The following is a 24,520-nucleotide window of genomic DNA, read 5'->3' as shown; positions in this document are numbered from 1 at the left end:
TAGTTATATATATATTATTGACCCCTGACAGACTGTAATAGTTATATTTATGTCACTGGCCTCTGACAGACTGTAATAGTTATATATATATTACTGACCCCTGTCAGACTGTAATGGTTATATTTATGTCACTGCCCCCTGACAGATTGTAATGGTTATATTAAACACTGACCCCTGTCAGACTGTAATAATTATATATATATCGCTGACCCCTAACAGACTGTAATGGTTATGTTTATATCACTGACCCCTGACAGATGTAATGGTTATATTCACATCACCAACTACCCCCATGTCTGTACCAAAAAATCCCTCCATGAATGTCACATGTTGAAATGTCGAGGTTTGATGTGTGCCAGGTATGATATCCTTGCTGACAGATGATGGAAGAGAAGTAGGCCAGATGTTTGTTGATATTTCTGCCTCCCCCCTCATTTAACAACAGTCACCTCATTCCATCCAACAAATCAGGCCCTTTCTGACTTGTCTCAAACCCACCTAGCTATCTCCTCATCATATCTCTCTGTTCGCTCTGAGGAAACATTTACAATTGTCTCTTCTATGCCCTTCCCTGGTAACTGATTCCCAGCTCTATCACCCTTTGGATGAAGAGGTTCCACCTGACGTCTCTTGTAACTTACTGCACTTTAATTTGTGACCCCCTTGAGATTTGAATCCTTTGCCTCACTGAGCAATTTACTTGGGTGACCTTTACTCAACCATTGCCTTTGTTGGGGGGAGGTGGGAGACGAGGAGGTAGAGCCTGGAGCAAGCCAGGTACTTCCTCATGGGAATGGAGAGAAAATTGGGGATGTCCAGCCAGCAGCAGCCCCCCTGAGCTCACACTCACACACCACATGCACACACACCACACGCACGCACGCACACACATAACATGCACTGTCTTGCACAAGGAACTTCACGTGAATTCTGGATTCTCAGGAGGTGGGAGTAAAAAAGAACAGAGCAACAAAAAAAACCTCAAATTAATTGTCTGTTGGATAATTGACTTTCTGCTGCAAATCTCAGGCTTACCTTTGGCAAACAACAGCATTTACCAAGACTCAAAGGACTTCTATATATATTACAGTATATATATATATCTAATATATTATCTGTTGGTCTAAAATGCTGAGCAAAGGGAGATATATAGAAAATAATGGACAATCATTGTGAGTGAGTTCACACCTCACAAATTCGATGTCCATCCCTTGTGGCTTTTCTTAATCAGCAATACAAGCACATTTGTGGTATTTAGGAGACCCTGCACATGCGCTGGGGTGGAGTGGCGTTGGCTGGGGGAAGGATGGGGGGGTGGGCTGAATGATGTAGGGTGATGCATTCTTTGTTAAAGTGGTTCTCCCTACAGTGGCTCCGTGCACAAAATCATCTCCAGCTCCCGCCGATACAGCTTCCCACCATGTGAGAGGGACAAGATATTTTTCTTGTATGCAGTTAGTTTCTTAATATCCATTTCCTAGGGCAAAAAAAAATAATACATCAGGAGATCTTGGCTGTGGATCATTTTTTGTTATATATTTTGTAAACTTATTTGTATATAATTTCTTTAAAATTTTCTGCTCAAAGATGTGGGGCTGTTGGCGTGAGGGGAGTGGAACACTTCTCTTTTTAGTTAGCCAATGTCGACATCAAGCACTCCCAGGCTAGGTATCAGCCAGGGTAATGTTTTCCTATTTTCCCACTGGTTAGCCTGTTTCTGATTGTCCATGTAGGGACACTTCCTTGTTTTTGGTCCATGCAGTCTTGATCTAATCCCTACAGTGCTAAAACCTCCCGGTTCAGAAATGATTGGCAATTCAGAGCCGCTCTCACTTAACAGGTCACAGCAATTGGAACAACGTCACACTTCTGCAGTTTGGGACCAATCCATGGGCAACTGCCCTGGGACTGATTGATTGATTCACGGGACATTGTACAAACAGCTTTACTCTGCATTCAACCTGTGCTGTATCAGCCCTGGGAGTGTTTAATAGGGACAGTGTGAAGGGAGCTTTACTTTGTATCTACTCCCGTGCTGTTCCTGCCCTGGGAGTGTTTGATGGGGGACAGTGTAGAGGGAGCTTTACTCTGTATCTAACCCCGTGCTGTACCTGTCCTGGGAGTGTTTGCTGGGACAGTAAATGCAAAAACCATTTGATTCCCCGTATTGATGACCTTCGCCTTAATGAGCAAACAGAAAGGGTGCCATGCTCCCCGTGTTATTGATGTCCTCCTGAACCCACCTTTTTATTTTTCTCATATAAATCTTTCAGTAACGCATCCAGTTCATTACTATCGATGTAGCCATTTCCATCCTGAGAAAGCAGACAGAACATACTAAGTAAAATCATATGAGAAACAATAGCATCAACTCAATCCTCCCCCCACCGCCCCAACATAAATAACTAGGGCAGTTTGCTAATCAAGCAATAACTGTTCACCATACCACAGCTGTAACCTTTGGCTGGGATTATCTGTTTCATTGGAATCCTAACAGTGCAGCGCTTGAGTTCACCTTCCCTCCTCCCCTCACCCCTCCAGGGGTCAAGCAGCTTTGCAAAGTTTGAGTGGAGTCCCCGGACCTCTGCAGGGTATCGGGGCACAGCTGTGGCAGGGCGCGGGCAGCCAGTGGCTTCAATGGTGGGCCTAAAGCAAGGTAGCACCAACCTAGCCTGTGTGACCAGCTGAGTAACAAAGATGGCCATTTAATCATAAAGAGTCTCCTTCCCTGTGCTCAGCATTGCTTTGGAACACAGGAAAGGCTCTGGATAACATATTCCCATCATTTACAAATTATTTTAATTCTTGCATGGAATGTGAATGTTGTTGCAATTTTTCAACTGATGACACTCCTCATTGGAAATTCAAGAAGCGCTGACAGAATTCAAGATTGGGATGGTCATTTTTTGTTGGGTAAGGGGTTCCATGGTTTGGAGCAAAGTAAGAGGAACTGCAGTGCAGATCAGCCATGAACCCAAGCAATGGCTGAACAGGCTTGAGCAGATGAATGGCCTCCTCCTGTCCTGATGCTCCTAGAGTTCCCATGATTTTTACCAGCTCCCTGGCATAGTTCTGTGAATAGAAACAATGTGGAGGGATAGAGGGAAAAGGCAGGGCAATGGCACTAGGTCATAATGTTCAATTGGAGAGAGACGGTGCAGACACGATGGGCCGAACGGCCTCCTTCTGTGCCGTTAAAATTCTTCAATTCTGAATTCCGTGATTCCTGCAGTAAATCATTCCTGTTTGTGTCTATGAATGGACACTTGAGATTTCTACTGGCGCACAGTACAGCACAGAAACCTAAAAAGTCCCAGATTCAATCTCTGGTCAGTGTTAAGTTAGCTGATCTTTTTCGGGATGCCAGCTGAGGTGTTACAATTTGGAACCAGCCTCTTTGGGCCACAGAGGAGGAACAACAGTCGGTGTCACTGCTCCTGACCACTATCCCTTTACCTGCTCCAGGTTACCAGGATGTGGCCATGGGCTGAGATCAGAATCCGACTGTGATAAAACAGAGAATGGAAATACTCAGCAGGTTTGGTAGAATCTGTGGAGAGAGAAAGAGAGTTAACGTTTCAGGTCGAGACCTGTCGTTCTTCCTGACCCTGTATCGCATCGCTGCCTGACGCTGAACGCCATTTTAGTCAGCAAGGCCAATCAGTGACCAAGGAGCACTCTGACCTTCCAATTAAGGACGACAGATAGGCCCCCAAGACTGGATGGCCAATAGGAGGAACCCTCCCCAGCAATGACGTATTGGCAGCCCTACCAAGGTTGGAGCTGGCAATGCATGGAAAGGGTACCTCAAGATGGAGGCACCCTCTGACGACTTTTGTAAAGAACTGCAGCTGTAGCCATCTTAGTACGTCAGCTGTGCAGGGAGGGGCGGAGGGTATAAATCGATGCTGGCACTGGACTCCGCCCCCCCCCATCTTTACCCCCCCCCACCCATACTCTGCTGCTGGGAGACTGCCTCCATGTATTGGCCTGGCTTTGGCTGCTGTGTGCTGTGGGAGGCCCACTAGTCAACTGAAAACAGTCAACCTCAGAAAATTGGTCTTAATCGGCCCTTCAGTGCCGTAGTGGATTAGTCGCTATTGGTGCTCCCCAATTCTGCAAGCAATGAAAATGCCTGGAGCGGGAACATGTCGGCAACCTGGTACGTCCCTCTCTAACAAATTTCTGAGCCTTCCCACCTCTGACTGGAATCTGAAATTCTGCCCATTAATGCTGTTTCCCTCTCCACAGAAGCTGTCAGACCTGCTGAGTACTTCCAGCACTTTCTGTTTTTATTTCCGATTTCCAGCATCCACAGAATTTTGCTTTTGTGTCTGTGGTACTTCCTCTTCATGCTCTCACCATCTCATCCCACATATTGGATTGATGGTTAGGAGGTAGGGTGTCTCGAGCATGGGTAGAGAGATTGGCCGGCTAACAGGAAACAGAGAGTAGGCATAAATGAGTCATTTTCTGGTTGGCAAAATGTAACGAGTGGTGTGCCACAGGGATCAGTGCTGGGACCTCAATTGTTTACAATTTATATTATAAATGACTTAAATGAAGGGACTGAAGGTATGGTTGCTAAATTTGCTGACACAAAGATAGGTAGGAAAGTAAGCTGTGAAGAGGACATAAGGAGACTGAAATGGTATGGATAGGTTAAGTGAGTGGGCAAAGATCTGGCAAATGGAGTATAATGTGAGAAAATGTGAAATTGACCATTTTCGCAGGAGGAATAAAAGAGAAGCATATTATCTAAATGGTGAGAGATTGCAGAGCTCTGAGATGCAGAGGGATCTGGGTGTCCTAGTGCATGAATTACAAAAGGTTAGTATGTAGGTACAGTAAGTAATTAGGAAAGCTAATAGAATGTTATCATTTATTGTGAGGGGAATTGAATATAAAAGGAGGGAGGTTATGCTTCAGTTGTACAGGGCACTGGTGAGACCACATTTGGAGAGCTGTGTACAGGAAGGATAGAAATGTGTTGGAAGCAGTTCAGAGAAGGTTTACTAGACTAATACTTAGACTGGGCAGGTTGTCTTATGAGAAAAGATGTTTCCCCTTGTGGGAGAAGCTAGAACTAGGGGTCACTGTTTAAAAATAAGGGATTTCCCATTTAAGACAGAAATGATGAAAAATATTTTCTCTGAGGGTCATGAGTCTTTGGAAATTTCTTCCTCAAAAGGTGGTGGAAGCAGAATCTTTGAATATTTTTAAAGCAGAGCTAGATAGAATCTTGATAAGGGGGTGAAAGGTTATTGAGGGTAGGTGGGAATGTGGAGTTGAGGTTAAAATCAGATCAGCTATGATTTTATTGAATGATGGAGCAGACTCGAAGGCTCTGTGAACTATTCCTGCTCATAATTTTAATGTATGTATGAGCCCCTGGGGCTGTACATCTGAAAAACTCACCTGTCTTCAGCAGGAGAGAAGAAAATTAGAAAAGAAAATCTTAATTCATCTGTTAAAAGAAAAAGCCTGTGATAGGCCATGCAGATCCAAGTGAGCTCCTTCAACTGGATGTAACTTTAACACTGAGGTGATAGTTACCCTGTCATAAAAGGTGAATATTGCATTGAACTCCTCTGCACTCAGTTTCATGCCCTGTGAATACAAAAATCAAAATTAGCTAAGAAATTAAGCAGAATGGCTTTACAGTAAGACCATAATCTCCACGTTGTCTGTTTCAATGTGTTCTCAGACTTCAGTTTTTCTGTTGGGGGTGGGGGGGAGTCCTTTCTCAGGAAGCATTTTTTCTCTCACTGTCCATTGATCTCACTGAGCCCACAGCTGGGTGTGGTTGGGGGAGTGTTGGGGCTGAGAGATTTAACGAGCTGATCCCAGGACTCTGTATTTACTCTGAGTATCTCCCACCCTTGCAGGAAAGCATCAGTAAATGGGGCGTAAATCCGCCGGGAGGTGAAGAGTAGCTACCATGATGAGAATAAGATTCTCAGCCCTCTCGTCCTCCTCTTTTGCCTACTCTATCCTGTGCGTGATTGAAGGAGGATGCAGAGGTGTCTGATCCAGAGCTTCCCTGCAAGATCCCTCTCACCCAACACCCCCGAACTTGTCAAGCTCCACTTGTTCCCTGTATCCCAATGAGTGCGCGTAAAGATCTTTCTCTCACTTCAAACTGTTTTGACCCACCCTCTTGAAGTGATCCTCTCTGGCCATGTATTCCTGTGAACACCTTCACTCCTCAGATTCTGACCCCACTCCCGCTCATCCCAGTTACTGTGGCAGTGCGACTCTCCAGTTAAAATCCCAACAACATACCTTTCTGACAAGGTTTCAAGGCTTGCAAAAAAATGTTCTCCTTCTCATAGCCAGTGTTAGCTTTTCCCCACTTTATAAAATACTTTTGTGCAAGGAGTACTGTAGGGATGCTGTTGTGCTGATGTTGCCTTCAAGCGGACGGGAGGCATGGAAACAAGGGGGGAATAGGGCTGAGGGGCTGTTATACTCTCAGGGCAGGGGTGGGGGGTGGTATAATCTCTCTAATAAGTATTTCCAAAGCAATAGGGAGGAGCAGAGGTTGCAGAATGGCTGAAGCCGCATTGCCTAGGGGTATCTCAGTCTGAGAGAGACGGAAATCCTGATATTTTGCGTTTGGTTGCAGCTTTTTGACAAAATGTTCAGACAACGTTTTGGTTGATATTACTACTTTCTCGCCATAATCCGGGCTTGGGGCTTCAGGGCCAACTGATCCATTTTGTTAGATTGCCATTGTAATAGAGAGCTTTCACAAGCATTGGGAATGATGGGATTCTTCTACCTCCATAGTGTCTTCTTGATTTATCTCATTCTGAAGCAACAGATACAAATACAAGCAAAGTGTCAGGAGTCACACAGCTAAGCATGCATAATGAGGACAGGTGTAAGAACTCTTTCAGTACAACTGGAAAGGCTGAGAGCCCAGACTCATGAAAGGATTTTCTTCACAAGGGTTCTATTTTGACAGCTGGAGAGAACTGTCGACTTTGCTTGATTGACATCTTTAAGTGGTTATATTAAATTGTTCTTTCTGTGATCTCTTTTGTCAATGACTCAGTATTTATTTGCACAGGATTAAGTGGTATAAAGTGTTTGAAGCCTCTGTTATTGATACTTTAATGATCTGTTTGAGTGGCACTTTTATAGGGTTGTAAGTACAGCAGTCCGTTTTCAAAATATTTGTGAATAGGCATTTTTTTCTGAGCAGTTCCACACATGCCATTGTTACAATAGGGATCTTTGGCTATGTACATTATGAGTACTGAGTGAAAGGGCATGGAAGTACCATGAGTTGGCATGGGGGCTATAAGGGACCATGGGGAATCGGTGGGGGGCATGAGTTGGTATTGAACTGGTGCGGAGGGTATGAGGGGCCATTGGGTGTGGGTATAGAGCATGAGGTTAGCATGTGTTGGCATTGAGGTGGCATAAGGGGCCATGGGGTGGGTGGGGGAAGGTGAGAGGTGAGAGCTAGAGGGCCTAACAGCCTTTAATACAACTGGGATGAAGTTCAGAGAGTTGAGAAGGGCCTTCTAACCAGTCGCCTCGGCACTCGGCTATTCCTGTGGCCACCTCTGACCTGTTTCAGGGGGCAGTGAGCCCAGCTCTCTCCTGTACCCGCTCCTCTGGAGTGAAAATCATGCCATTCAAGGACATTTCTACTTGAGGCAAAATTTCTTGACTCAAGTTACCCGCCTTGGTAGCGAAAATCTGGGGCTAAGGAATAAATTTACTCACAGGCCATAGAATAATTAATGGGAAACTCTGGGAGTGTTTGATGGGATATTGTAGAGGAAGCTTTACTCTGTATCTAACCCCATACTGTACCTGTCCTGAGAGGATTTCATGCTGACATAGAGCAGAAGTGTGAAAGATGTTGTATCTGAGTATTGACCCTCACTTCATTTAGCCCAATAATCAACAATTGAAAAATAAAACTAACTAAAGTAAAGATAATGAAGCCCCCCACATGCCCACCCCCACCAAAGCAATGCAGCCATAGGCAGGAAATGTTAAACCCCCTGGTTTTAAGTTAATAATTCTTCAGCCATTAAATTGGCCTCTGATAATTTCAGTGACCATTTTGATCTTTCTTGTTACATGCTGCCCACTAGTGACTGATCAGACAATCACGTAAAACAGGCTGGCTAGCTCCATGCTAGAAAAAGTAGGGGAGGCGGGGCAGATAGAGAGGCAGGCAGAGAGAGCAGAGAAAGAGAGAGGCACATAAACAGAAAAGCCTGAAAAAGAGTAAGAGATAGAGAGAGAAGAGAATATAGTAGAAGGATCTGGCACATAAAGGGTTAACATGGGACTGAATACAGTACTGCCCACACAGTGATGTAAGAGAACACATGAGCCACACCTTGGTGTCAGTGCAGTGTTTGACACAGCCATGTGTAGAAGCAAGCATGGAGACAGCTCTGAGCTTGGACCCTTACTGTACCTACGTATATAGTTTCTAGTGGTTAATAAATACTTACTGTTGAACTACATAAGACTGCGAATATCTTAATAAGACCTATCGAACTATGCCCAACAGCTTACAACAGAGAAGAAAAAAAGTGCACCATACAGAGAGAGGGAGAGAGAGAGAGACAGAGTGTGTTGGCCAAAAGGTCAGAGAGACAGATAGAAAGAGACAAATGGGGAACAGAGATGCAAACAAAGAGAGGGAGGTACAGAGACAAGGGCAAAAGAGAGAAAGAGGCCAAAACAAGTGATGCAAACAACTGAGCAAAAGGGAAACACCCACCAAAAAGTAATAGAGATATACACACACATACGCCTTTTAAGAAACATAGACACACATACACACATATATAGGAAGTTTCATAATTTGTAAAGGCCAATTGTTTGATCTGAAGCCTGCAGACCCTTCTGTGTCCAGAAATGAATAGAATTGCCTCTTGAATCCATTTATTGTGTTTGTTTCAATGCAGGTCCTGATAATCCATTCCATGTCCCTACCTGTTGTGTGAGACTGTTCTTGGTGGACTTCATGGATTAGGAACATAGTGCAGGATTGATAATGGCTCTCTATAGTTGGTCCCAAAATCTAATACCATTAATCATCCAATCCCTCAAATAGCTGTACAATTCTCCTTTAGTTTTCTCACACTACCTGCCATGCCCATGGCAGTTCATCCCACCCATTCAGCTTTGTGAAGATACTGAGTCATCATCGTATACAGACCTTCCCTCTGCTAAATGTGAGCTGGTGTTTCCTGGTTCTAGAATTTGTGCTAACATCATATTAACTATTCTGGTTCTATTTAATTATTCTGGTAAAGTTTTTGAAAAAGATTGCCCCCTAAGCCTTCACTTCTGCAGAATAAACAATTTCATGCTCTTCGATCTCTCTGAATAGATCATTAGGCTGAATCCAGTTTGGTTCCCTACTGTGTACAGTGACCAGAATTGTACACAGCATTCTGGCTGGATTACACCAGCTTTGTACCTGCTGAGGTTTCTCTGCTATCTCTGTGGCTACTCGTTCCAAAATCAAGCTAGCTTTCCTTACTGCTGCACAGATCCTCTCGTTACCCCATTTTTGAATTGCATCCCTGGTTTTGAACTCGGTGATAACCATGTGTCTAGATCAACTTAATTAATCCTCTTAAATTTTGTAAATGTCTGCCAGGTCACTTTGAAGATCGACTCTCTGAGAGTAAGCTCAAAATCGTTCCTCATAACTTTAGATATAAAAAGAAAGACTTGCATTCCTAAGCACATTTCACAACCTCAAGATGTCCAAAAACACCTTACAACCAATGAAGTACTTTTAAAGTGTAGTAACATAGGAAACATGACAGGCAACTGCAAAACTGATACCATGGACAACTCCCCTTAGAAACAGTGCCAACTTGAGGGGGCAAGCAGAGCGTATTTTTAATGTTGCATCTGAAAAACAGCACCTCCAACACTTCCTCAGTACAACACTGATGTGCCACTCTGGATTATGTGGTCAAGTCTCTAGAGTGAGACTTGAACCCACAATCAGAGGTGCTACCTATTGAGTCACAGCTGACACCAATTTCTGAGGCTGGATATTGTCTGGGCTGCCCTGTGCTGCAGCTCTCACTATACACAGCATTCTAAATGTATATCTGCCCAGGATCCGTACATCAACAGTAACACCTCTTCTGATTGGCCCTATCTCCTTCTCTCTACTATACCTTCATTGCCATTTTGTTCTATTGCATCTGAATCCTGGACTGATGGTTTAAAAAAATTCCACAGTGATCCCCAAATCCTTTTCCTCATCAGTATGACTGCTCTATTAAACAAATGCTCCCTGCTCTAACCATTTTATTATTGTCAACATTGAACTGTGTTTCACGCCTAATGGAAAAATCTGAATTGTTTCCCATTATTAGGTCTGCACCCAGTTTCATTGCAGCCATTACTCAATTCCAACATTGAGCTGCAAGATTGTGAGTTTGTGCCCCTCTCCAGAGACTTAAGCAAATAATCTTGACTGACACTTCAGTGCAATACTGAGGGAGTGCTACATTGTCCTCCTGTGGCGCTATTTCAAAGAAGAGCAGGGGGAGTTCTGGTGTCATGGCAAATATTTATTCCTCAAGCAACATCAATAACCAGATTATCTGGTTATTATCTGAGTGCTATTCGTGGGAGTTTATGAGCTGGATTTAATGGAATCGACAAGGGTCTCGCTCACTGGCTAGAAAACCGTTGGGAGCCCCGCGTCGCCTCCTTAAGGCCCACCAAATTAAGTGCCATTCAGCCACATGACAGGTCAGTGTCGGGCCTTCCCTGGATCAAGGACCTCAGGACCAATCAGAGGCTGGCAGCTCCATTGAACAGCAGCACCACTGATGGGACAGTGGCCATTGCCAGTATGACATCCACCCAAGGCCTAGTATTGTTGCTAAATCCTAGACCACAGGTATGTGGTGGTAGGAGGTGGTCATATTCAACTCAAAATGTTTACTCTGTTTCTCTCTCTACAGATGCTGCCAGACCTGCTGAGAATTTCTAGCACTTTCTGTTTTTATTTCAGATTTCCAGCATTTTGTTTTGATTATAGCTGAAGATATATCTTTGCTACTTAGCAAACTGTCAACAATTTTCTTTTTTTGGGTGTATTTACAGAGGAATGTACGGTAAAACACAGACAATGGCAAAATAACAACACATGAACACTGTAACACTGAGGAAACGTCTGTTATTAATGTGGAATGTTATAAAGTGAAATCAAAATCACCTTAATACTGACACTTACCTTTGATCCTCTGTCATCCTGAGAGTAAAATAGAACTTCATCAATCTTTCACATTGAAATTGAGCTTTACCTGTAAAAAGCTCCCTCCTTCATGCTGCAAACAGCTAATGATTTCTTTGAAATTTTATGGTGATTGCTGCTTTGTGTTTATCAAGGTGTAGGAGTTTGTGCTGGACAATGAAACATTTCTCATTTGAGGGACCTGGTGTCAGCAATGGGCACTCCTCGGTCAGGTATAGATGCCGAGTAAAGCTCTACACTGACCCTCATGGCAGCTGGCTGCAGCACTGTGGAATTTTGCCATTTGCCTCGCCAGCCATCCTGCAGCCTCTCTGAGTGAGATTACCTGGAAACGGTACAGAGACTGAAAAACGCATTTCATGCGATCCCGCTACAGCCAGCAGACAGAGGAGCCTGCCATCATATCATTTGGGGGTGAACAACAACTGATGTTGGGCTCTACCCAGTCACTGCGGCTATTTTCTAATTAGTCTGTGATTTAACTTATTTTTTTCGTGGGATGTGGGCATCACTGACAAGGCCAGCATTTGTTGCCCATCCCTCATTCTCATTCCCCTTGAACTGAGTGGTTTGCTAGGCCACTTCAGAGGGCATTTAAGAGTCAACCACATTGCTGTGGGTCTGGAGTCACATGTAGGCCAGACCAGGCAGATTTCAGATTTCCTTCCCTAAAAGGCATCAGTGAACCAGATGGGTTTTTACAACAACTGACACCCCTTCGTGAAAAGCCTGGCTATAATTTTTAGACCTTGGCTCCTATTTCTAGACTCCCCAGTCAGAGAAAGTAGATTCTTTCTAACTACCTTCTTCTGTTCCTGAAATATCTCCAATCAAGCCACCCTTAAACCATCTAAATTCCAGCCAGTACAACCCAGGTTTGTGTAATCTCGTTTTGTAACTTAATCCGTGGAGGGGAGAAAATGTCCACGCCAGAATGCACAAAACCAGATCATCACAAATTGGCAGCCGAATTTTCACCACGCCCAGTTTTTACTTTCCATTCACTTAGGAAAATATTGCCAAGGTTTTGAATTTCAAACCAAGTAAAAGTGACAGTGAGAATAGGAGACAAGTCTCCAAAAGACTTTGAACTATTGTTCTGTGAAGTTCAGTGGAAGGAAGATTGGTGCAGTGAAAAATCAGCTGCTGGATTCGCTACGAGTCCATTTTGTGCTTCTGATGTATATCAGTTTCACCGCTTTGCAATCCCAGTATCATTCTGATAGACCTACACAGCACTCCCTCCATGTCCACTGTCTCCTTCCTAAGATGTGGTGCCCAGCATTGTGCTTGAACCAGAGCATTAATTAACTGAATCACAGCTTCTACTCCGTTGTATTCTAGTCCTCTAGATATTAAGGTCAGAATTCCATTCGTCTTTTTTGATTATTTTTCCGTACCTGTTCAAGACATTTTATTGATCTGTGTACCTGGATCCCTGAGTCCTTATGGATCTCCCCTGTTTCTAGCTTTTCACCATTTAGAAAGTATCCGCTTTTATCTCTTTTAATTCCAAATTGGATGACCTTACATTTGCGTACACTGAAATCCATTTGCCACAGTTTAACCCATTCACCTAAGCTGTCAATACCTCTTTGTGAGTTTATGCTCCCATCTGCACTGCTTACAATGCTGCCTAACTTTGTGTCATTGGCATATCTGGACATGTGGCTTTTTGTTCCATCATCTAAGTCATTCATAAATACCGTGAATCGTTCAGACCCAGCACAGATCCTTACAGGTCACAAATAGTCACATCCTGCCAGTCCATTATCCCAACTCTCTCTCCTGCCATTCAGCTGCTTTTCTATCCAGGTCAACAGCAGTTTGTCTAATTCTTTGAGCGTCAACTGTAAGTAACAGTCTCTAATGAAGAACTTTATCAAGTGCTTTATGGATGTCCATATAAAGAACATCCACAAGAGATGCCCCTGTCTCCTACTTTAGTCACCTCATCAAAGAAATTCAATCAGATTCATCAGGCATGACCTATCCTTACAAAGACATGGTGACACTCTGATCAGCTGGAAATTTTCAAGGTGTTCGGTCACTCAGTTCTCAACTACAGAGTCTGAGAAGTTTCCACAACAGATGTAAGGCTAACTGGTCTATAATACCCTGCTTTCTCTCTTTCACCTTCTTAAACAGTGGAGTGATGTGTTCAATCTTCCAATCTAAAGGAATGGTTCTTGAATCAAGAGAACTAGGGAAGCTATAATAAAAACAGAAAATGCTGGGAAAGCTCAGTAGGTCTGGCAGCATCTGTGGAGAGAGAAACAGAGTTAACTTTTCAAGTCATAATGGCTCTTTTTCAGAGCTCTGAAGATTCGAAACGTTAACTCTGTTTTTCTCTCCACAGATGCTGCCAGACCTGCTGAGCTTTTCCAGCATTTTCTGTTTGTATTTCAGATTTCCAGCATCTGCAGTATTTTGCTTTCATCTTGGGAAGATTCTAGTTCAGTGCTGGAGACCAGGCGTAGACTCTGGTCTTTCACTTATGTCACCTAGATTGAATCCAGCCCAAACTGATGCGGTGAAAGTTTTTTTGGTCTATGTGAAGCGAGTTTGGGGTAACCACAACACTTTCCCAAGTCCACAACATAAAACTAGGTGTGATCGGCAATCTCACTGAGTGACTCTAAAGGTAGTGGTTGTTGAGGAATAGGCGTGTGACACTGATCCATTAGGAGACACTCGTCTGAATGTAGGGCCAGGGTACACTTGTGCGCAGCTGACAGGGAACTCAACACCTATCCCGTGCCACAACGTGGAAAGAGTTTCAATCTCCAGCACTGACATCCTTTTCTGGGCGAATGTAAAACAAAGAAAGCTTGTTAAAAAATATTGAATGTAGCAGAGACATTGAACAGACAAGAGACAACATACAAGGTTAAACAGTCTGCTTCCACTGATGGGCAACAATTGCATTTTTAACATAACAAAGCATCACAAAGAGGAACAGATACCAAACAGTGATTTGTAAGGAGAGTTAGGAGAGATGGTTGAAGATACAGTTGCAGAGTTAACAGAACAGATGAGGTGGAGATACAGAATGTGGAGATGTGGTAACTGAAGGCGGGGTAGGAGCAGGGGTTGGTGAGAGGCAGACAACAATAAGCCTCAGGTCAGCTGAGTGGAGTGCATGATTGAGGAAGAGTGCTGGAGAATACTGAAGCCATGAGGTAGAGTTTAGAAATAAAGACAAACTTGAAATCCACTTGGGGAGGGTCGGGGTGGTTGGAGAACAACACGTGACAGGATGCAGGTGGCTGAATCTTCGGGTAGCAATTTGTGTAGAGTGGAACTTGGGAGAGAAGCAAGGAGGGCATGAGGAAAGCTGAGCACGGAGGTGATGAAGGTACAGCAGAGAGCTCCAATGGTATTGAGAGGGTGATGGAGGCATGGTTGAGAGCTCCAATGGCGTTGAGGGGGTGATGAAGGCACGGCAAAGAGCTCCAATGGCGTTGAGGGGGTGATGAAGGCACGGCAAAGAGCTCCAATGGCATTGAGGGGGTGAAGAAGGCAGGGCTGAGAACTCCAATGGCATTGAGGGGGTGGTAGAATGGAGATGGTTGATGTTATAGCAGTGGAAGTAGGACAAGTAATTTGAAGCTCGGTCCAGGATCAAACAGGACACACTGATCGAATTATCCTCAATGATAAGTCCAGCTGGAGGCAGAATTATTAGTGGAAACCAAAGTGGTTGGCTTCCATCTTACCAATATTAAGCTGGAGGAAATTCTGGCTGATCAATGATCTGATTTTGAACAAGTGGCGAGACAGCTCCATAAATGACATTGAGTCAAGTGTGGTGATGAGAGTAAAGAGGGGAGCCTGCTTCGTACCTTTGGAAGCTGACTCCTTTCGCACAGTTAACTTTGCTGAGACACTGCATGCTGGTAAGGAATACGAGGATGGATCTTTGACTAGCTAACTTGGGACATGTAAGAATCATAAGGTGAAGATGGCAATACCACGGAGGACTAGTGCTGGAAGATAACAAGGTGACCAATATATCCAAGACCATGACGAGGACAAGGAGGGATAATATATCATGATCATAGTCACAAAGTTGGTTTGTTGGACCAAGGCAGTCCTGGTGCTGTGGATGGGACAATGAGCTGCACTGAACAGGGGTTGCTGGGAGAGGTACAGCAAATAATTGGAAAGCTGATGAGTTCAAGAATCTTGGACAGAATCAAAGCTTCTCAGGGAAGCTTCGTGTGAGTCTTCCTAACAATAGTGATATATGGCCATTGGATAGTTACTTTAAATGGGGCAATGGGTGCAACAAATACACTTTCTGCCCATTAGAGGCTCAGTGCAATATGTGGTTTATGGTGAATTGCACTGACCAAGAAGGAATATCCCAAATGGAACCTCTGGCTTGTGTTTTAGCTAGCTGACCTTAGCTGGGTGGGGTTGGGGTGCGGGGGCGATGGGGAAGTTGAATCGATACTATTGGGCTACAGAAGATCAAGATCAGCAGGGGTTGCTGCTCCTGATCACTATCCAATGTTGGAAAATGCACGTGTGTTGGACCCTGGGAACGAACCGGTTCAGCATTTGTTATGATGCCCTATGCAGTTGAATAGGCACTCATGGTCCAGGCTCACACGTGAAGATTGGGTGAAATGCCAGATTGCTGTCAGTGCCCTTGGGACTGAACGCCGAGCAAAACTCTGCACCTTGATGGGAGGAGGGAAGAAAAATGGAATGAAAACAGGAGAAAAGAAATCAAATACACTCACCTGAAATCTTAGCAAAAAATTTTCCTGGACAGGTAATAAACTAAAGAAAGAAAAAAAAGAAAGAATTAGTGTTACAGAAATTTAACAGCAGCCCATCACTTTATACATATTTATACATACTGCAGTTTAAAATAAATAATGCAACTTGCATTTCATAGTGCTTCCACATCCCAAAACACACTACTGTCAATGGAATACTAATAGAAGTATAATCACTGTAGTAATGTAGGAAGTATGGTTACCAATTTGCACTCAGTAAGCTCCCACAAACAGCAATATTATAATGACTAAACAATCAGTTTTGTGATGTTGGCTGAGGGATAAATATCTGCCAAGTCATGAAAAAATACTCTCCATGCTCTTCTTCAAATTTGGCTCTTTTATTTTCACCTGAGAGGGTAGACAGGACCTTGGTTTAACGTCTCATCCAAAAGATGGCTCCAACTGTGCAACACTCTTTCAATACTACACTGAAGTGCCTGACTAGGTAATGTGCTCGAGTTTCTGGAGTATGATTTGCTGATGCAGAGGTAAGAGTGCTAACACGGAGCCAAGGCTGAAAATATCACTAGAATAAGCCAAACACCTGGATAAGGATTGCCTGATGTATGTAAGCATGTTGGGAATTCCCTCTCACATCTTTGTTGAATTAGATGAAATCCCTGGAATATTCACTATAAATGTACAGATGATGAGGCGGGGCATAATTAAGTTAACTGACAATGAAATTCATAAAATAATAACTAAAAATGCTGGAAAAACTCAGCAGGTCTGGCAGCATCTGTGGAGAGAGAAACAGTGGCCAGGATTTTCCGTTTGGTTAGCAGGGCTGGGGGGGTGGGGGTTGGGGAGTGGACCCAATCTCCGCCAGCGATCAGGTCCATGCCGCCATTTTACGTGGGTGAGCCAATTAAGGCCCACCCAGAGTATTTCCCAGCTCCTGTGGATAGCGGGAATGTGCGGCTGGCGGAGGGAGTGCACTGTCCGCCGGCTCAAACGGCGACCCAGCAGCCTGTTTAATTGAAGGCCTGGCAGCCTTTTGTAGGCTGACACAATGGCCAGTTCCAAGTCTCAGCAGAAGGTTTCAGGTGAGCAGGCCAGGCTGCAGGGTAGGCCAGCGGGGGGGGCCGATGCGCCCCTCGTTTTTCTGATGACTGCCTTGCTGCCCTCCTCGAAGAGGTGGCAGCACAATGAGAGGTGCTGGTCCCCCAGGACAGGAGGAGGAGGGCCCCCCCACATGATGAGATGTGCCTGGGAGGAGGTAGGGGAGGTGGTGAGCTCCCGTGATGTGGCGCAGTGCACCTGGATCCAGTGTCGCAAGCACTTCAATGATTTGTTGTGCTCTGGCAAGGTGAGAACCATGTTGGCATTGGGCATTTAACCCAGCAGGTAGCCTTACCCTCTGCAGCACCCCTCCCCCACCCCAAGTCTTAGGGAAACATTTCCCCCTGTCAGGGTGGGGGGGATGTGCAGGATCGGGCGTGGGCGGGCGTGTTCCCAGTCTGGGGCGTGCCGCCATTTTACGTGGGCGGGACAATTAAGGCCCACTCAGTGTCATGTCTGCTCGGGAAGCGCTATGCACTCCATGTGCAGGTGGGGGAGTGGATTCTCTGAGCTGCATGTGTGTGAAAGAGCACACAGATCCCCCTGAGGCAAAGTGCCGCCTCTGAGAGATCAGTGGAAGTTTTAAACATTTTGTGGAAGGGTGGAAAAGATATTCCTTACATGTCCCCTCATGTGACACTGTCACATGAGCTGGGACATGTCAATTTCTAATATTTAAACATTTTGTGCACATTTTAAATCCCTCATGAAACCTCATCCCGCCTGTGAATGAGGTTTCATTTTTCTCTGAAGGCCTCCTGGGCTCCCGGTCTACCCGCCAACCTTAAAGTTGGACGGGCAAGTCCATTAATTGGTTTAATTACTGTTTTAAAGGGCTTAAGTGGCCGTTGACAGTTCAGCGGGTGCACTGCCGAGTCGGCTGCACGCCTGCTGAACTGAAAATCTAAATGACGCGGGGTGATGTCGGGGGGCCTTGCCCCCTGCTCGCTGACCGAAAGATGCAGCTCTTAGTGTCGTGACTGCATTGAATCATTGACGGCATTTGTCCTTTGCTGGGTGGGCCAGCAGATACTGCCCATGCTAAGGTCAGCCTGAGAGGGTGATGAGGAGATGTGTTTTGCCCCCGCAGCATGTGTTACACCAAGTCCCACATGACTGGTTTGGGGGCAACCTGGAGGAGCTGCACCTAGGCGCTGTGTTAGAACTCCAGGGCATGTCCTAGTCAGCGTGATGAAATGGTGGGAGGGGAGCTTCAAGGTGGCATGGCAACGAACCATCTGCTGCACTTTATGTGGGGCTCGCGCCTCCTTGCTGTGGAAGGATATACTGTGTGGTGCCTAATGTGATGTAGGCAGCATGTGTCCAAGGCTGGGGTGGGGGAGTGGGGAGCAGGCCTAGCATCTTCTTGTGAGTGTTCGGCAGCAGTAGGGTGAGGAGGCACTGGAGCCCTGATATGTCCCACTCTGATTGAGGTGGGCCGTGCGCAAACAGAGTCCATGTGCAATCTTCACTATCAATGCTTGCCTCTCATTTTCAGGAGAAGAACGCTCATAACGTGGCCGAGCGTGTGAGGACTGGCGGCCGACAGGCACAGATCGCCATTCTCAGCCATTTCGAGCAGGAGGCCCTGGGTCTGGAGAGACGCCATGTGCCAAGGTCCACTGTTATTGGTGAGGCTGGGGTGTCACGGCCAGGTATTTATGCCCAACAGTGAAGTCAGCATTGTTCTCCCAATAGCCATAGAACTGCCGAATGGTAAATGATTTAATTTTGCAACATGGCTTGACCATTGGTTATGGAAGGATGAGCGCATAATGATCCGGGGGACAGGGATGCACTTTGACATTGTCTCCACGTTAACTGATCCACTGTCCTTGTTGTTCATTTCAGCATCATCGGAGCAGGGCTGGGAGGAGGAGCAGCAGACGCCCCCTCTCACACTTGAGGGGCCTGAAGTCTCACCAGCATCACACCATTTCTGCGAGGCAGGCACCAGCACAGACACTAGCACCTCGGTGGGAACTCGAACATCGGTTAGTGTCCCGGGGCACAGTGGTGAGGGCACTTCACAGTCACTGGAGGAGCTGGCAGAGACAGAGAGTGCCCATGGCACCAGCAGTCAGGGGTCTACAGGGGACCAGGCACATACTCAGTCGGTACCTGATGATGAGCCTCTGGAGTCGTCCGCGACGCAGCAGGTGCAGGAAATGCGGCCGGGTGTGCGGGAGCATCTGGGGGAGATACATGAGGCTATGCTTGGCTTGGTCTCTGGGGTAGAAGGGTCTACACAGACGATTGCTGAAGCAATGAGCCACATGTCCGAGTGTCATGTGTCCCGCATGGAGAGAGTGGCGACTCTTGTGGAGAGGCTACTCCAGGAGACCCATCAGGGCTTCCTCAGGATGCGCTGTGACCAGCAAGCCCTCACATTAGCATTGACCTCACCTGGTCAGTGCCAGTGTGGGTGATGGTTTGGGCATCAACTTGCACAACTCGGTGCCCATCCACCCATGGTGAGCAGGGAGGTCCGAAGTGACCTCACGTCAGCACAGCAGCTGCCTGGCATCTCTGCAGTCTCTTCTTAGGGCGCTCTGGATGAGGGCAGCAGCACCTCCGCCCTTCTCCCAGTGACTGTACCATCCGGTGAGGCTGCGACGATTGGGGAGATGCCAACTGTGGAACCGGCAGCTCCCGACTAGGCAGGGCCAGCAGAGGCTCCACGGGCTAGAGGACGACCGCCAAGGTCATTGAGGCCAACAAGACAGCAGGGTCAGCAGGCCCTGTTGGTGCCAGCTAGGGAGGAGCACCCAGATGTAGCAGCCGGAAACAAAAGCATAAGGCACCTTAGGCACACTACGGGCTTCTCACTGGTGCTTTTGTTGGCCTGAGATTAGTTCCTTATGATTTCTTTTTGATTGTTTACACTATTGTTTTCTGCTTCATACATTAAATGCCAGATGTGTGACCGTGGCTGAGGGTGCCTCGTTTCTTCTGCATGTGTATGTTTAAGAAAAGTGTCATGAGTAATTTGTTGGGCTTTCAGCTTTATGTACAATGCCCTTAGTGCTGCTGACCTGGCAGATTTTGCACTTAGGTGTCGAGTATCAAGGTGGCAGCCCAGGCTTGTCCTGGAGGTCTATATGTGGTGTGCTAGCTGAAAGCTCATTAGGTTAAAGCCTCCCGGGTGTCCATGCCTCCCTGGAGTATGTCTGGGTCTGTGTCTACCCCCTCAGCATTTCCCTGTGCATGCTTATCCTTGGACTCACTGCCGGACTCATCGTATGCAGCTGCAGCCACTGCACTGATGTTTTCATCGTCCACTGCGTTCCCCCTTTCCAGCGCAAGATTGTGGAGGGTGCAGCACACAACCACTATCAGCGACACATGACCTGGGGGGTACTGGAGTGCGCCCACTGAACGGTCCAGGCATCGGAAGCGTATCTAGAGAAGACTGATGATTCTCTCCACCACAGCCCTTGTGGAGGCGTGGCTCCTATTGTACCCCTGCTCAGCTTCTGTTCTTGGGTGGCGGAGAGGCGTCATGAGCCACCTTCTGAGGGGATAGCCCTTGTCACCCAGCAGCCATCCATCCAGCCAGGCTGGAGCACTGAAGAGCCCTGGGAGTGTTTGAGGAAGTAGGTGTCATGGGAGCTGCCTGGGTACCTTGCACAGACTTGTAGAATCAGCATACTGTGATCACACACTATCTACACGTTCATGGAGTGGAAGCCCTTCCTGTTGACGAAGGCACCGGGTTCACCTGCTGACACATTGATGGCCACATGTGTGCAGTCTATAGAACCCTGGACAAGGGGAAGACAGCAATGGCCGCGAAGCCTCTGGCTCGCTGTGTCTGACTTGCCTGGTCACAATGGTAGTGGGTGAACGTCAATGCACGTCTGAACAGAGCGTCTGTAACCTGCTTGACACAAGTGTGAACAGCTGATTGGGAGACACCGCAAAGATCACCCACCGAGCCCTGGAAGGAGCCAAAGGCATAGAAGCTGAGGGCAGCTGTGACCTTCACAGCCGCTGGCATGGGGTGTCCACCCACACAGTTAGGGGAGATCTCGAAGCCAATCATCCAACAGATATAGTTGACTGTCTCCCTTGAGAGACGGAGCCTCCTTTGGCACTGCACCTTACACATATTAAGGTAGCTGCTTCGCCGCCTGTATATCCTGGCAGCAGGATAGTGGCATCTTCTGCGGCCCCTTCCGCATTGGACTACCCCTTGCCCCTGTGCCCTTTGTGCCTGCGCCTGTCCTCCAAAAGGTGGCTTCCCTAGAAGCTGAATGTGCGCTCCTGGCCTCCTCCCCCATTCTAGCCCTCCCATCCTCTTTAGAGGAGCTGCCTCCAGTGGAGAGTTCAACTCCCATTCCCAGGCTAAGGGAAGGCTTCCTAAAACCTGCAGGCCCGGAAAAGATTCTTCACTGAAGAGTGCTGACCTGAAGGTTAAGAATCCAGAAAAAGCAGCTGATGTGTGTTCTGAAGTATTGCAGATCACACAGGTAAGCTTGAAAAACTTTCACCAGTAAATACTTCACAAAGCAGATTCACGGCCCTACTGAGCCCTCTAATCCCGCCCATGGATGAGGTTTATACAAATGTCTCCTACCCGTTGCGCCCATGCATCGACCCGAAGATTGCATGGGCGCTGAAAAATCAGCGTCGATTGAAGACTAAAGGGCCTTAAGTGGCCCGTTAATTAATGGTGGGCGCATGTCAGACTTCATTGCGTGCCCGCACAGCGAAATATCGCGATGGCGCGTGGTGATGTCGGGCTGCTTGCCCAATGTCACCGTGCATCATTTTATGCGCAGATATGCGGGGCCCGTCCCCACACACCAACGGAAAAATTCTGCCCAGAGTTAGCGTTTCGAGTCCAACATGACTCTTCTTCAGAACTTCTCAAATGCTGGAGGAGTCATATTGGACTCAAAAGGTTAACTCCATTTCTTTCTCCAGAGATGCTGCCAGACCTGCTGAGTTTTTCCAGCGCTTTCTGTTTTATTTCAGGTCTCCAGTATCTGCAGGGTTTTGGTTTTACTGAAATTCAAAATGCAAAAATTTCCATTGATTTGGAATAATGTGGCACAGTGGTGATCTGAGTGAAGATGGTGGCATGCTGCTGTGGCACATGGAGTTGGCTTGACGTGGCATGCAGATGGCATGGCAGGCACACCAATCTGGATTGAAGTGACAGAATGGTGTGGTGTGTGGCATTAATAAAACACAGCACCATCATAGTGCTTGCTTTAATCAGCACTCTTCCATGTGTGGTGAGTTCGCAACCTCAGAGGAAGGCAACAAGCTAAAGTCATTCGGGTCACAAATCCTGCCGGATTCTCCTGCCGTCTCCTGCAATAAAAGGTTAGTTTTTCAGAAACTCCTGTGAGCAACTAGGTCCTGGTTCAAATCCAGCTTAATGGGTTCTCTTTGTTTGGTGTGAGGGTTCTACATGAAATGAGTCTGGACAACCTCAACCTACTTTATAGCACACCCCATGTAGAATTTACTTTATACACTAAGGGTAGGATTTTCGGGCCATCAGGTGGGCACGATGGCTGGGAAAATTGGCACTACCCGCGATTGGCCCCCGAACGCAATTTCACATAGGTTGGCCAATTAACGGCCAGCCAGCACGAAAGACGTGCTGAAAAGCTCAGCGCTGCCAGGGTGGGGGTGGGAGGATGGCGTGCGCTGAAGACAGTGCAGGCATGGGAGAGTGCAGAATGAAGGCTCCTTGAAGGCAGAGAGCAGCCTCAGGGAGCTGAAGAGTTTTAAAATCAAAAATAAAGATGATGAAATTCTGAACAAAAGGTCCCCACATAGGACTCACTTACCTGAATATATAGATAATAAAAATTCTGCCAAAACATTTTTATTTTAAAAAGCTTAATATTGAAAACCTCCTCCCGCCCGTGGATGAAGCTTCCTCAAAAATCCAAAGGCCGCCTGGCCAGTTCGCCCGCCCGCCAACTGTAAGGTTGAACGAGCAGTGAAAAATCGCTCTTAATTAACACATTAATGACCTTAAATAAACAAGTTTCCAGCTCTCATCATTGAAACATCTAAAGAATCCACATTACAACATGGTTGGCAGCAACAGTTGCTTCTCTAAGATATCACATCAGAGATAGTACCATAATCCAATATGGTGATCTGCAGTGATATGAAAGGTGGCAGCTAAATGCATGAACCCTGAACTACATCCCAAGGTATGAAAAACTAAAAGCAGCTGGTGCCGGACTAGAGAGGCGTGCAACTGAGAAGAAAAATTCAGTTACAAAAAATTGCAAGAACCTGAGTGGCACAGTTCATGAGATGGTGAGCAAAAATACAAAAAATTACATTCTAGAATGGCAGAGCCAGGCCTCAGCAGATTGCAGCAGCGGTGGTCATGCTAAACTGACGTTTAAGAAACAAATTGGCTGGAAGGGTCAAGAGAAAAACTGCAGAGCACAGTAAAAGAAGTCTCTGCAGAGTTTAAAAAGAGAATTGCTGCTGTTCTGAGGGTTTAAAAAAGGCAAGCAGAGCAAACAGAAATAAGCGCTGTAGATTTAAGTTAAAAACAAAAGCACATCCACTGAAACACTCAAAGTGCACAGATCACGGGCTTGCAGAGCTAAAAGAAAGAAAATAAGACAGAATCGCCCAGGACAGAAATGCTGCATTATTTTCTTTAAAAAATAATGTTTAAAAAAAAACAAGGTGGCCAATCACTGGAGAGCTTGCCAAAAACACAAAAGCATGGGAAACGCGCAGCAAAGAGAGCTAACAGCTGCCAACAGCCTGAGTGTAAAAGGAATGCATAACCATTTAGCAACATGAAGAAATAAAGATGGTCTTAAACTGCAGAATGAGAGCACAGCAGAAGAATCTTGAGGAGACTCTGTTGAATGACAGGAAACTCAAGATGAAGAAGCAAGCTTTGCAAAGAAGAGGAAATCCAGTTGAAGAATCTTCACATGCTACAAGAATCCCTCAAGTCAAAGTTCATTCCTCTGGAAAATTAGGAAGAGAAACAAAATGAATTTAATGTCACTCTGAACAAACTGATAATCCAGTTGCCAGAGAAGACTTAGTAATGTTCAATATTCCAGGATGAAGTTAAAAGCTACAAGAAACAGACTAAAGAGCTGAAGAAACAGTTGAATGGAGAGGAGGAGGCATTGAAAGGAAAAGCCAAAACTTTCCAAACAGTGAGTGGATAATGAAACAATGAATTGCACGAGTACAGAACTGAAAAAGTTCAGACGTCGCCGGAGACAGACCTGGCTAACAGTGAAACCAAAATGAAGCACAAGGCACTAGAAGAAGAGAAAGCTAAGCTGAACGAAAAGATTCATAAGCTTGCAAAAGGATTTGAAATAAAACAGCAAACAAGTTTTTTGGTTGAAACTGTGAAACAAGTGGAAATGAAGGTTCC

General features: G+C 46.0%; 1 protein-coding gene across 1 annotated transcript in view; it reads right to left on the bottom strand.

Moving 5' to 3' along the window:
- Positions 1-1,363: 1,363 nt before the first annotated feature.
- Positions 1,364-24,520, bottom strand: part of calb2a (calbindin 2a) — a 374,587-nt gene continuing 351,430 nt past the window's right edge. Inside the window, exons 9-12 of the mRNA XM_041192190.1 lie at positions 16,024-16,063; positions 5,557-5,610; positions 2,244-2,315; positions 1,364-1,477 (exon numbers count right to left, since the gene is read on the bottom strand). Of these exons, the coding sequence (XP_041048124.1) occupies positions 1,364-1,477; positions 2,244-2,315; positions 5,557-5,610; positions 16,024-16,063 (280 nt within the window). The remainder of the gene's footprint in view (positions 1,478-2,243; positions 2,316-5,556; positions 5,611-16,023; positions 16,064-24,520) is intronic.

The sequence above is a fragment of the Carcharodon carcharias genome, chromosome 7 (assembly GCF_017639515.1).
Source record: "Carcharodon carcharias isolate sCarCar2 chromosome 7, sCarCar2.pri, whole genome shotgun sequence".
NCBI lineage: Eukaryota > Metazoa > Chordata > Chondrichthyes > Lamniformes > Lamnidae > Carcharodon > Carcharodon carcharias.
This window is presented reverse-complemented; position numbering and strand designations above follow the sequence as displayed.